The sequence below is a fragment of the Jaculus jaculus genome, chromosome 1 (genome assembly GCF_020740685.1).
Source record: "Jaculus jaculus isolate mJacJac1 chromosome 1, mJacJac1.mat.Y.cur, whole genome shotgun sequence".
In the NCBI taxonomy this organism is placed as follows: Eukaryota; Metazoa; Chordata; class Mammalia; order Rodentia; family Dipodidae; genus Jaculus; species Jaculus jaculus.
The window spans coordinates 274,822,219-274,837,257 of NC_059102.1; the positions used below are offsets into that span (position 1 = coordinate 274,822,219).

Consider the following 15,039-nt stretch of genomic DNA (forward strand, 5'->3'; position numbering starts at 1 on the left):
TATTTTATTCCAATTGACAGCATCATGCTAGATACTGTGGTAAAAATTAAAAAGAAACAGGTAAGATTAGTTTTAATAATGTATTTTATTTAACCAACTTATCTAGAGTATCATTTAACATATAACTACCATAAAAATTATTAGATATTTTACACTTTTGTGTATTGAGGCTTCTAAATATAGCAATACTTAACATTGAGAGCAAATTTTAATTTGCATCCATTTTCAGCAGAAATATGTGAACTGCAATTCAATTTCATAAAATTTACAACTGTAGAAAGTAGACTTACATATCCAAGTTATTTAAAAGATGCTTAAACGTATTCCAATAACTGAATTAATTCCTTTTAATATTCACCATCAATGAACCAGCTACATTTCTGAACCAGCTGTGTTTTGAGTTCAGTGGCTGCACACACATCCTGACTACCATAATGAACAGCACACCTAACAAATAAAATGCAATAAAAGGTAGCTGTTACAAACACTTAAACAAAAATGGCTGTTATTTATATACACAGGTGAGTAAATCAAGATATGAACCTTTTTATGGGCATATTATAAAGGAAATTCTAATGGATAGGGTACCAAATTACTGATATGAACGGGGTCATCATGAATTGTTCAAGTAAAGGAAATAGTAAGGGATATAAAATTATAATTTGTAGCTGAAGAGAGTTCAGTCAGTAAAATGCTTAACATACAAGTATGAGGACCTGTATTTGATCCTAAGAACCCACATTTAAAACAAACAGGGGCCAGGCGTGGTGGCGCATGCCTTTAATCCCAGCACTTGGGAGGCAGAAGTAGGAGGATCGCCGTGAGTTCGAGGCCACCCTGAGACTCCATAGTGAATTCCAGGTCAGCCTGGGCTAGAGTGAGACCCTACCTTGAAAAAGAAAATAAATAAAACAAACAGGGGCCGGGGAGATGGCTCAGTGGTTAAAAGTGATCGCAAAGCCTGCTGAGCCGGGGTTCAATTACCTAGCCACCCACTCAATAACGGGGAATGAACTGCTATTTCTTTGTACTGGAAGGAAACCTTGGTGTATTACAAATATACAAACAAAAGGCCAAAAAGGAAAAGAAAAAAAAAACAGGATATGTAAGTCTACTTTATCAGTTGTAAATTTTATGAAATTGAATTGCAGTTCACATATTTCTGCTGAAAATGGATGCAAATTAAAATTTGCTCTCTATGTTAAGCCTATAATCCTAGTACTGGGGAAGAAAAGAATGGAGGGCCTGTAGGATTGTTGGCCAGCAAAGTTCTGAATGAGTGTCTGGCCAGTAGTAGACAGTGTTCCTGAGGAACAACACTTGAGGCTGTCCTCTGGCCTCCACATGCATGTACACACATGTCCAGATGCACACACACAATTATAGTTCCTATCCTCACACAGAAAAAATCTTTGTATAAAATTTTTAGCCCAGCTTCTTGAATATTCATATTTTCCAGATAAAAATTAAGTTTGTTCAAACAATTAAATTCCAAAATATCTCCAAAATGCCACGTACACCTTGAAAGTGATTTTTTTTTTAATGCAGGGCCTCACATAGGCTAAGAAAGTATTCTACCACTAATCCACACCCTCAGCCTATGTCATTTTATTTAACTGTTATAGAAATGAATCTTTAAAACAGATCAACCAATTCCTAACATTTTAGATATCTATAAACCCTACTTAATGTTTCTACTGAAAATCAAACAACAAGAATATATGGATACTTGCTGGGCGTGGTAGCACAAGCCTTTAATCCCAGCACTCAGGAGGCAAAGGTAGGAGGATCGCCATGAGATCATGGAGGTCACCCTGAGACTACATAATGAATTCCAGGTCAGCCTGGGCTACAGCAAGAACTTACCTTGAAAAACAAAACAAAAAAAATCATATATATATATGGATACTTATTTGTTTTAGATTATATCACGTAATATCACTTGAGCCAGGTGTGGTAGCATATATGTTTAATCCCAGCACTCAGGAGGCAGAGCTACGTGGATCACTATGAGTATGAGGCCAGCCTGGAACTAGACTGAGTTCCTGGTCAGCCTGGACTAGAGTAAGACATGAGACCCTACCTCGAAAAAATAACCAAACAAAAAAAGATAAGTCACTTGGATCAAACTTAATGTAGCAAAAGCTTGTAACTTGAAACATTACAACTTTCTTTAGGCTTCGACTCCATTTCTATCTCTGTAAGAATATAAAAGAAGGTACTGATTACAAGTTTTTAAAAACTATTGGTGGTTCTGGAGAGATGGCTAAGTGGATAAAGCATCTGCCATGCAAGTATAAGTACCTGAGTTCATCATGTTAAACTGGAAGCAGTAGCATGAACATTTGCAATCCCAGTGTGCATACACAGACATGGAAGGCAGAGGAGGAGTATCCCTGGAAGCTCGAGGGTCAGCGAGCTACCATGATGCTCAAGAGACCCTGCCTCAAACAAGGTGAAACACAAGGATCAACACTTGAAGTTGTCCTCTGACCTCCACACTTGCAATCACATGAACATGTACACATGCATACACATCATACACACACAAAAAGACAATTCTATGCAAAAGCAAATATATGTAGGAATATATCCATAGTAGAAAGTTGTTGCTTTGGGGCTGGAGAGATGGCTTAGCGGTTAAGCCTTTGCCTGTGAAGCCTAAGGACCCCGGTTTGAGGCTCGATTCCCCAGGACCCATGTTAGCCAGATGCACAAGGGGGCACACGCATCTTGAGTTTGTTTGCAGTGGCTGGAGGCCCTGGCACACCCATTCTCTCTCTCCCTTTCTCTGACTCTTTCTCTGTCACTCTCAAATAAATAAAAAATGAACAAAAAAATTAAGAAAAAAAAAACAAAGTTGTTGCTTTTGCCTACTCTTTCTTCTAATCCAGTCTACCTTTTCTAACTTTCTTCTAATATTAGTACTTCAATTTTACATTATTTATTTTATTTTGGTCTTTTGAGGTAGGGTCTCACTCTAGTGAGGCTGACCTGGAATTCACTAATTATTCTCAGGCTGGCCTCGACCTCACAGTGATCCACCTACCTCTGCCTCCTGAGTGCTGGGACTAAAGGCGTACACCACCATGCCCGGCAGTACCTCAATTCTAATTAGTAGAACCACTGTCTCCTATACTTAATCATGTATTTGCCCTCTTAGAAAGCACATGGCAGACTGTGTGTGTGTTCCTGCTAAATCTCCTTACACAAGCTCCTAAATTCTAACTTCCACATGCTGTCTTTTCTTTAAAACCTCAATTTCTTTTAAATGGGCTTTATGAACTCCCCTCTACATGCTTGCAGCTCTATTCCAGTCTTTCACTAAAAAGAAACTCAATTTTTCTTAAAAGGACCCTTATAAATAAACTATGCAGTGTTTTCCAAATGATAGTGTGTTTCCTACTTCTCATGTGTTTGTGACTCTGCTCCAGCCTTCCTTCTCAGATCCCAATCTTCCTTAAATAAAACACACAATTTGTAATTTCTCCCTATATAAACTTAATAATTCATAACTTATCCTTTTTGAGTCTGTATCAATTATTTGTTAAAGATAGAACAGAACCCAAACTTGGAGTTCATAAATTTGAGGGACCCCTCATGAAGCCCAAAATTCTGCATCAATGGAAAATGAATATGAAGAAAATTAATAATATAGAGGTATGAAAATGTCATAATGAAATTTATTATTATGTATATTTAACATGTTTAAAACTAAGAAATAAAAGCAATAGTAAAACTACCCTAGGCTGAAAATAAATAAACATATAAAATATGAAAAGCTAGCACTTAGAACTAAAAACATCACCCTCAAAGCACTGGATATATCAATTATACATTTGTGAATGGGGGAGAATCAGCAGTCAGACAGATCTGCACAGAAGTTGTAGCAAGGCTGAAAATGGCTTTATCAGTTAAGGTGCTTGCCTACAAAGCCAAAGGACCCAAGTTCAATTCCCCAGGACCCACATAAGCCATATGCACAAGGTGGCACATGCGTCTGGAGTTCATTTGCCACAGCTGAAGGCCCCAGCACACTCATTCTCTCCCTCCCTCCCTCCCACTCCCTGCCTCTTTGTCTCAAATAAATATTTTTTTTTAAGTTGTAGCAATTGAGACATGAGAAAAAAACAACTGCTACTACTTGACATTCACTTAATTTCTTTAACATAAAAATACCTATCGAGAGTTTTCCATATAATATCATGCACAGGAAAAGTAACAAAAGAAAATGCTTAAATACTTGTAATCCAGGTCCTGGTCAATCTTTAAGCTAGCTGCCACCATCAAAACAAATGTCTCAAGGACTGTAGGGATGGCTTAGCATTTAAGGTACTTGCCTGCATGCAAAGCCTAAGGACCCAGGTTACAGTCTCCATATCCCCCGTAAACCAGATGCATATGATGGCCCATGCATCTGGAGTTCTTTTGCAGTGGCTAGAGGTCCTGGTGCACCCATTCTCTCTCCCTCTCTCTCTAAATAAATAAATAAATAAAAACTTTTAAAAAGTCTTGGGCTGGAGAGATGGCTTAGTGGTTAAGGTGCTTGCCAGTGAAGCCTAAAAGGACATAGGTTCGATTCTCCAAGTACACAAGGTGGCACATGCCACTGGAGGTTGTTTGCAGTGGCCAGAAGGCCTGGCATGCCCATTCATTCTCTCTCTGTTCAAATAAATAAGAGAAGTATCTAATCAACACACAGAGATTTCCAATGAAAAGGACAATTGATGGGAATATCACACCTTTCCAGGTATATAACCTGCTTTCTCAATTCTACCCTCAGTGTCAAGATTATCAGACTGTGGCATGACCTTGGGATGACTCAGGAGGCATTATGGTGCTGGAAAGAAGTGACAGGAGTGCTCAGCACTACAATATCTCTATCATACCTTCCAAGGCTCAGGGTTCATTGTGGAAGAGGTGGCGGAAAGAATATAAGAGCCAAAAGAAGGGTAGGACTCCTTACAACATGCTCCCTGCAGACAAAAACTGGCCTGGATATCCATGACCTCCAAGTGCCTGACACTACCTACACAAGACCATCATAATAGGAGAAAAAGATCATGACATCAAAATAAGAGAGAGACTGATTGAGAGGGGGAGGGGATATGATGGAGAATGGAGTTTCAAAGGGGAAAGTGGGGGGGAAGGAGGCCATTACCATGGGATATTGTTTATAATTATGGAAGTTGTTAATAAAAAAAAAAAGATTATCAGACTGGAAATTATAAGGTTAGCAAAAGTACTTCTTGCCAAGAAAGGACTCCCTTGAGTTAGTGTCATTAAAAGAAGAGTTCCCTTGCTAGATGTGGTGGTCTCCACTCAGCCTACCTGTCCAAAGTGAGCAGGATAGCCCAGCATGTGCATATACAGTAATTTTGCCACATTCCGACACCGATATGTATTGTCTTCTTCTCTAAACGATGACCGGATTGCAGCACATTCTTTCTGGATCATTTCTCGCTCTTCGGCTTGGGTTCGGGCTGTCCGGATAGTCCGGATCAGCTCCCGCAATCTGATGGGGGCTGGCATTCTCTGGATAGAAGACATTAAATACAGATGTTCACATTTCTTGTTCCCAAGACTACTCATAGAACTTCCCATATACTCATTTTTAAGAATTCAAGACTTGCTAAATCAGGCTTAGCTGAAATAAAGCTTGTAAACATCAGTAAAGGTATTCCATGCAAATCCTCAACTAAGTAAATTTCTGGAAAGACTACAAACAAAAGTGTTAAATATTAAAACAAGCAAAATAAGACATAGAAATTCCAATACATTTGATGTATGTGGTGGCTCATACCCATAATCACAGCATTAGAGAAGACAGGTCAGCTGGGCTACATATAGTGATCTCCAGGCTAGCCTGAACTACAAAATGAGACCATGTCTCAAAAATTTAAAAAAAAAAAAGGCTGGAGAGATGACTCAGCAGTTAAGGTGCTTGCCTGCACAGCCTATGGACGTAATTTTGATTCCCCAGGACCCACATAAAGCCAGATGCACTAAGTGGCACATGCATCTGGAGTTCGTTTGCAGTAGCTGGAGGCCCTTGCAAATCCATATTCACTCTCTGTGTTCTGCCTCTTTCTCTCTCTCAAACAAATAAAATTCAAAAAGACCTTTAAAAAAGAGGGGGGACAGCGGAAACTGAGATCAATATGTAACAATATGTAAATTCCATGACTAATACCCAAGTATCTTGGAAACTTTATATATATCTTTCCTCAATCCTTAAAGCAATATGGAAAGGCCTATGCCTAGCTTCAGGAATGATAAGTACGTTCTATTCTACTGCTGTTAAAACATAGCTCAAGGTTGGAGAGATGGCTTAGCAGTTAAGCACTTGCCTGTGAAGCTTAAGGACCCTGGTTGGAGGCTCGACTCCCCAGGACCCACATTAACCAGATGCACAAGGGGATGCATGCGTCTGGAGTTTGTTTGCAGGGGCTGGAGGTCCTGGCATGCCCATTCTCTCTATCTCTCTATCTGCCTCTGTCTGTCTGTCACTCTCAAATAATTAAACAAAATGTTTTTAAAACACAGCTCAATAAAAATAAGGCTCTCAACAAAATATGAGAAATTAAAAGAACTAATTGTCAGATTAAATAGTAAACATTTGTTCAATAAACAGTTTGTAGTTATCATCTTATACTGAATATATTCTTAAAAATGGGATGAAGGGGCAGCTAGCTATACTTCAACAGAGTGCTTGCCTAGCATGTGTAAAGCCTTAAATTTAATCCCTAGCATTGCATACAACTGGATGTGGCAGTGCACAGCTATAATCCCAGCTCTCAGGAGGTGGAGGCAGCAGGAGTAGAGCTTCTAGGTCAACCTAACAGAGTCTGAGGCCAGCCAGGGATGACCTTGTCTCAAAAAGAAAATTTTAGCTGGGCGTGAGGTGCACACCTTTAATCACAGCATTCAGGAGGCAGAGGTAAGAGTGTCACTGTGAGTACAAGGCCACCCTGAGACTAGATAGTAAATCCCAGGTCAGCCTAGGCGAGAGTAAGATGCTACCGTGACAAAAAAAGAGAGAGAGAGAGAGAGAGAGAGAGAAAATATTTAGCCAGGCATGTTGGTGCGAGCCTCTAATCCCAGCAGAGATAGGACAATAGCCATGAGTATAAAGCCAATCTGAGACTATATACTGAATTCCAGGTCAGCCTGGGCCAGAGTGAGACCCTACGTAGGGGGGGAAAAAAAGAAGAAAGGAAGGGAGCGAGGGAGGGGAGGGGAGGGGAGGGGAGGGAAGGGGAGGGAAGGAAAGGGAAGAAATTAAGGATTTTTTTTTAATTAAAATAAAAGTCAGGCTTGCTTGATGGTTCACACCTGTAATCCTAGCACTCACAAGGCTGAGGTATGAGAATCACAGTGAGTTCAAGGTCACCCTTAAAGTAAGCAAACACACATGCAAAATAAATCAAGATCCTGAACAGCTAAATTTAAAGACAGAATTTAAGGAATGATGGAGCAAAATGTAAAGTTTATAAACAGACTCAGACAATTAATGCTCAATTTGGTTTTCAATAAAGAGGCCAAAATCATTCAATAGGAGAAAGAGTAGCCTTTTAACAAATGGTATTGGCACAAGGGGATTTCTATAGGGGAGGGGGAAATTAACCTCAACTCTAACAAAATACAATACATGAAAAAGAAAAAAGTCAACTCAAAATGGATGGTTGACCAGAAGCCCTAATTACCCCACAGTGAACACCAATAGCCCTTCTAAGGAGGGATCACAGGAAAATGGGGATGAAGTGAAGAGGCATATTATAACTTAGGTTAAAAAAAAAATTAGTTAATTAAAAATTTATTTTTTTATTTTATTTTTGAGAGAGAGAGAGAATGAATGAGCATGCCAGCACCTTATGGCTGCTGTAAATGAACTCCAGACGAATGCACCTCCTTGTGCAACATTGAAAACTTGAGTCACTTTTGCGTCTGGCTATACGTGGGACCTAGAGATTCAAACAAGCGTTCTTAGCCTCACAGGCAAAAAGAAAAAGGTGGAAAATATATGAGAAAGAGCTGGAGAGATGGCTCAGCAGTTAAGGCACTTGCCTGCAGGGCCTAACAACCCAACAAGCCGGGTTCAATTCACCAGTAAAGCCAAATGCACAAAGTGGCACATGCATGTGAAGTTCTTTTGCAGTGGCAGGAGGACCTGGTATACCCATTCTCTCTCATCCATCCATCTCTGTCTCAAATAAATTAAAAAATATATATGTTAGCTGTGCATAGTTGAGCACAGCTTTAGTCCCAGCATTTGGGAGGCAGAGGTAACAGGATTGCTTTGAGTAAAGGCTAACCTGAGACTACATAATGAATTCCAGGTCAGCCTGAGATAGAGTGAGACCCTACCTCCAAAAACAAAAGTATATAAACTTTGCAACTCAATACTAATTTTATTTTTAAATAGTAAAATATTTAAATAGACTTCTTGAAAGATACATAGGGGCTATGAATGTATTCAGTTCATAACAGTGCTTGCCCAACATACAGGAAGCCCTGGGTTCAATAACAGCATAGCATAAAACTGAGCATGGTGGCCTATGCCTGTAAACACAGCACAAGGATCAGAAGTTCGAGGGTAACCTGGGTAGTATGAGAACCTACCTCAAAGCAAGGAAAAGGGGTTGGAGAGATGGCTCTGTGGGTAAAGGCACTTGCTTGCAAAGCCTGACAGCTCAGGTTCAATTCCCCAGTACCTATATAAAGACACATGCACAAAGTAGCCCTGGAATGTCCATCTCTCTGTCTCTCCTTTTCTTCCTCCCACCCTCGCCCTATCCCTCTCCCTCTCTGAAATAAAAATGATTTTAAAACCAAGGAAGAGAATGAGAGCACAAAGTTTCAATAAATAAGGCATTTAAATCCTTCAAATATTTCACTGATAATAAAAAGCTTAATTAAGGATCAACTTAAAGAGCCATTTTTTCACAGTAACTAAAAATGGCACTGGCTTGAGGATAACACATTTAAACAGTAAGCAAAACTGATATGCTGGATTTGTAGTAACACAACAGACTATAATGAAGAAAAGCATAATAAGTCAACTATTAGTAACCAAGAACTAAATGTAAAATCAACTTTTGACTATTCAAATTCTAGTGAGTTAACTTTCTTTTTGTTTAAATATTTTTATTTATTTGAGAGTGTGAGAGAGACAGAAAGAAGCAGACAGAAAGAGAGAGAATGGACACACCAGGACCTCTAATTAGCCACCGCAAACAAACTCCAGACACATGCCACCTTGTACATCTGGCATTGCGTGGGTTCTGGGGAACTGAACTCTGGTCCTCAGGCTTTGCAGGCAAGTGCCTTAACTGCATTTCTCCAGCCCAATGCATTACTTTCAAAAAGTATTTGATTTTGTGAAGGGGAAAAGTGGGGGGGGGTATCAGGATTTATTGTAATTATGGAAGATGTCAATTAAGAAAAGTTTTACAAACAGAATTTTATTTACCATTAGCTCTGATTTGGTTCATAAAGAGTAAAACAAGTTTATGGTAACTAAAATCAAACAAAACCAACTGGAGCTGGGCATGGTGGCGCACGCCTTTAATGTCAGCACTTGGGAGGCAGAGGTAGGAGGATCACTGTGAATTCAAGGCCACCCTAAGACTACACAGTGAATTCTAGGTCAGCCTGGACTAGAGCAAGACCCTACCTTGGGGGGAAAAAAAAAAATGGAGGGACTAAGGTTATAGCTCAATGGCAGAGTATGTGCCTAGTATGCACAATGCTCTGGGTTTCTGGGTTTTTAGGCTTCTGGGTTCAAACTCCAGTACCACAAAGGGAGATGGTAAAGACTCTGCTAGAAAAAGATGTTTCTACAAACACCTCAATAATTCTACAAAGCAAACAAAAAAAAGAATGTTACAAAAAACTTAATTTGGGCTGGAGAAATGGCTTAGCAGTTTAGGCGCATGCCTGCAAAGCCTAAGGACCCAGGTTCAATTCTCCAGGTCCCACATAAGCCAGATGCACATGGCAGCACATGCATCTGGAGTTCGTTTGCAGTGGCTGGAGGCCCTGGCATGCCCATTCTCTCTCTGTCTGTCTGTCTCAAATAAATAAATAAAAACTTAACTCTAGTCCCAAAACACATAATGCAGCAGAAAAACAATCATAAGAGTGTAAGCTAGTTAACAGAAAAAAAGTTTCTGGCATAAAGTCTCAGCTATCAGTCACAGAAATACAGTGCATGTATTGGCTTTTAACTGCCTTATACAAGGTCACAGAGTTGGTTACTGACTTGACTCACTTCTTGTGATTCAGCATTCTTCCTCCAATGCTAGGCAATCTATGGCTTCCAGAAAAGCAACAAGATTTTTTCCTTGAGCTGTTACAACTCACTACTATTTGATATCTTTACATATCACAAGAAAATATTTTAATAGGTGTAGATTTAAAAACATGAAGTAGACATATGTAAGAATATACATTCCAAAATCAAAACCAAACAGATTCTGACTCCAGGAAGGACGAGTAAGTAAACTGCTCTGCTTGCCATCCCCCTAAGCACAACTGCAGGTCCTGAACAGAAAGCCTGCCTGCTACAGCTCACTGAGGTCTCCACAAAGTAAATAACAGTACACAAATTGGACAATGCAGAATTTTAAATTCCACTAAACTAAACTGGCAAGGGGTTATCATTTTTCAACCAGTTTTCTCTAGTCTGGACTGAAAAGCAGCCCCAAACCCAAAATGTTCACAAGATATAGAGAAAAGGAAATCTAGAAAAAGGAGACCAAGGACAATGAGGAAATTCTCTTTGGGCTTTTTGGTTTTTCCCTCCTTCTCTCCAACTCCATTCCTATACAATACTATGATAGTGGTGAGGGGACAAGAAGCAAAGGCAACACCACCAGGCTAGCAAATAAAAACTGGGTTGGGGTGGGGGGTGAGAGGAATTCTTTTCTCTAACCAATGGTTGTGATCCCAAGAATGTAAGATATGTCACTCCCCTCCTTCCTGTATCTGCCCAAGACAAAGTCGCCACAAAACAGAACAGCTCTCTTTGTCTACAAAACTCCAACCACCAGCAGAATATATCTGCTTCTCAATTTTACACAGAATATTCACCAAGACACATTCTGCCAAGTCATAAAAGAAAAAATTAAATAGATATCATACAAAGTATAAAATTTAACTATAATGGAATTAAACCAGTAATCAACACATAGCTGGTAAGTAAAAACAAATCTTCCAAGAACTTGGAATTAAATAGTACATTCCAAAAAAACCTGTTAGTCAAAAAGAAATATCTCAGGAAATTAACATGAACTACAGCCATGCTTAGAAGGAAATATAGAGCACTTAATGCTTACTTACATCAGAAAAAAAAAAAAAAAAGAATCAATTCAAGTTAATAACCAAGGATTCCACTTTAAGAAACAGTAGAAACTGGGCATGGTGGCGCAAACCTTTAACCCCAGCAATTGGGAGACTAGACTACATAATGAATTCCAGGTCAGCCTGGGCTAGAGCAAGACCCTACCTCAAGAAAACAAAAACAAAAACAAGCCAGACATGGGGCACACGCCTTTAATCCCAACACTCAGGAGGCAAAGGCAGAAGGATCACCATGAGTTTGAGGCCACCCTGAGACTACACAGTGAATTCCAGATCAGCCTGGACTAGAGTGAAACTCTACCACAAAAAAAAATAAAATAAAATAATAATGATAATAATAATAATAAAATAAAGACTAGATGAGGCTAGGGAGATGGCACAATGGGTAAAATGCTTACTGCCTAAAGCATGAGGACCTGAAATCTCAGAACCCACCTATAGAAAATACTAGACATGATGATGCACATGTGTAATCCCACTACTGAAGAGAGATACAGGGAATTCCTGGGATTCTCTGGCTATCATATTTAGTTCAATCACAGTTCTAGGTTCAGTAAGAGACCTGTCTTAAGTAAGGTTAAGAGCAATTAGGGAAGATACCATATAGCAACCTCTGGCTGGGTGTGGTGGCACACACCTTTAATACTAGCGCTCAAGAGGCAGAGGTAGTAGGATCACCATGAGGTCTAGGTCACTCTGAGACTACATAGTGAATTCTAAGTCACCTGCCAGAATGAGACTCTACCTTGAAAATAAAAATTATTACACAGGGGCTGGAGTGATGACTTAGCAGTTAAAATGCTTGTCGATGACGCCTAAGACCTATGTTCATGAGTTCTTGAGTTCAAGGCCACCCTGAGACACTATAGTGAATTCCAGGTCAGCCTGGGCTAGAGCGAGAGCCTACCTCAAAAAAAAAAAAAAAAAAAAGTATTTTTGGGCTGGAGAGATGGCTCAGGTGCTAAAGTACTTGCCTGCAAAGCCTAACAGACCTGGGCTTGATTCCCCAGTACCCACATAAAGTCAGATGCACAAAGTGGTGCATGTGTGAAGTTTGTTTGCTGGAGGCGTTGGCATACTCATTCTCTTTGTCTCTCTTCTCTGAGTGTAAATAAATAATTCTTTAAAAAAAAATAAGTAAGAAAACCTATGAAAAAGACTAAAGAAGGCTCTGTTTATCTGAACCAGAACTATCAGGATGTCTAGAAAGTAGTTTTGGGGTTGAAAAGATGTCTCAGTGGTTAATGACACTTTTTTGCACAGGGTTCAATTCCCCAGTACCCACATAAAGCCAGATGCACAGTGGCACATGCATCTGGAGTTCATTTGCAGTGGCAAGAGGCCCTGGTGCTTTTCTTTCTCACCCTATTTCTCTCTCCCCTCTCCTCAGAAATAAAAATTTTTTTTTCACAAAAAGAAAGTATTTTCTTTTTAATACTTATTTGAGCCAGGCATGGTGACACAAGCTCTTAAACCCAGCACTCGGGAGGATCAGTATGAGTTAGAGGCCACCCTCAGACTACATAGTGAATTCTAGATCAGCCTGGACTAGAGTGAGACCCTACCTAGAAAAACAAAAAACAAAAAAATTATTTGGAAGACAGAGACTGAATAGGTACACTAGGGTCTTCATGTGCTATAAACTAATACCAGATGAATGCACCATCTTGTGCATCTGACTTTATGTGGGCACAGGGGAGTCAAACTCAGGTCCTTAGCCTTTGCAGACAAATGGCCTTAATCACTGAGCAATCTCTCTAGCCCAGAAAATAGCTTTTTTAAAAAATTTTTTTTGTTTTCATTTATTTATTTGAGAATGACAGAGAGAGGAAGAGGCAGATAGAGACAGAGAATGGGCGTGCCAGGGCTTCCAGCCACTGCAAAGGAACTCCAGGCGCGTGCGCCCCCTTGTGCATCTGGCTAACATAGGTCCTGGGGAATAGAGCCTTGAACCAGGGTCCTTAGGCTTCACAGGCAAGTGCTTAACCGCTAAGCCATCTCTCCAGCCCCAGCAAGTAGCTTTTGATTGGCTTATTCAAAGATGGTACCAGCCAGGTGTGGTGGCGCAAGCCTTTCATCCCAGCACTCAGGAGGCAGAGGTAAGAGATCACATTGAGTTCAAGGCCGCCCTGAAACTACATAGTGAATTCCAGGTCAACCTGGACTAGAGTGAGACCCTACCTTAAAAAAAAAAGAAAAGAAAAGAAAAAAAAGCCTATTACAACTTTTAGACTTAACAGGTGAAATAAGACCAATCAGGTATGCATCACTTTACGTATTGAGGAAAGAACAAAGATAAGCCTTAGGGATTTGTAGTTCTGTTTATTTTTACCCTAGATATGTAAGGAAGTCTGTTGTGAATACTCAACTATATCCAGCACTGAAAAGGAGAACTATATATCAAAAGTGCTGAAGGGAGTGAGGGCCACCATAGGAACAAACCATCAGAGCCAAGAGCAACTATGATAAAGAAAACTGGGCTGGAGGGATGGCTTGGCAGTTAAGGCATTTGCCTGCAAAGCCAAAGGACCCAGGTTTGATTCCCCAGGACACACGTTAACCAGATACACAAGTGGGCACATGTGTCTGAAGTTCATTTGCAGTGGCTGTTGGCCCTGGCTCTCCCATTTATTCCCTCCCTCTCTCTCTTTCTTCCCACTTCTTTCTCTGTCAAATAAATAAACATTTAAAAATATTAGGAAAAAAGAAAGAAAACTACTGGGGTACAGAGTTGGAGTTAATTAGTCAAATGCCTCACCTGAATTCCTTACTCTTCCAAAAAAAATCTCAGGGGCTGGAGAGATGGTTTAGACGTTAAGGCACTTGACTGTGAAGCTTAAAGACCTAGTTTTGATTCCCCAGAACCCACATAAGCCAGATACACAAAGTGTATCTGTGTCGTACATGTGTCTGGAATACGTGTGCAGTGGCTAGAGTCCTAGACACACCCATTCTCTCTATCTGCCTCTTTCTCTCCCCCTCCCTCCCTCTCTCCCCTTCCCCCCCCCCCCAATAAATATTTTTTAGAAAATAAAAAAGTAAAGTCGGGCATGGTAGTGCACACCTTTAATCCCAGCACTCGGGAGGCAGAGGTAAAAGGATCACCGTGAGTTCAAGGCCATGCTAAAACTACACAGTTAATTCCAGGTCATCCTGGACCAGAGTGAGATCCTACTTCAAAAAATAAAATAAAATAAAAATAAAAAATATATAAATAAATAAATAAATATAAATAAAAGTAAAAAAGAAAAGATAAAGCATAATTCTTAAAGCTTTCAAATACCTTCTCTTTTTTTTGATATATATGTGTGTGTGCATGTGTTCATGTGTGTAAATAGTGGTGTACACATGCCACAGTGTGTGTGATCAGAAGACAACAGTCTTCCTCTTCCAACTTTTTACAAGAAGAGGTTCTTGTTATTTATGGTTGCATTTACTAAGCTAGCTGGCCAGCAAGCTTCCTGGAGATTCTAATCTCTGCTTCCCTTCTTACTGTAAGCACACTGGGATTTCAGATAGCCACCACAGAATCCATGTTTTAAGTGGGTTCTGGGGATCCAAACTAAGGTCTTCATACTTGAACAGCAAGCACTTAGTCCACTATCTCCCAGCCCTTAGAAACATACTATGAAAAACATATTAAGGCCAGGAATGGGGCACACACCTTTAATCCCA

At 39.9% G+C, this 15,039-nt stretch overlaps 1 protein-coding gene across 3 annotated transcripts in view; it reads right to left on the minus strand.

The window, feature by feature from the left end:
* Window positions 1-15,039, minus strand: part of Ap1g1 (adaptor related protein complex 1 subunit gamma 1) — a 122,170-nt gene that overhangs the window by 81,115 nt on the left and 26,016 nt on the right. For all 3 annotated transcript variants that reach the window (XM_004659555.3, XM_045146608.1, XM_045146601.1), the window contains one exon: window positions 5,332-5,535. In XM_004659555.3, coding sequence (XP_004659612.1) covers window positions 5,332-5,532 — 201 coding nt within the window. In that variant the 5' untranslated portion in view covers window positions 5,533-5,535. The remainder of the gene's footprint in view (window positions 1-5,331; window positions 5,536-15,039) is intronic.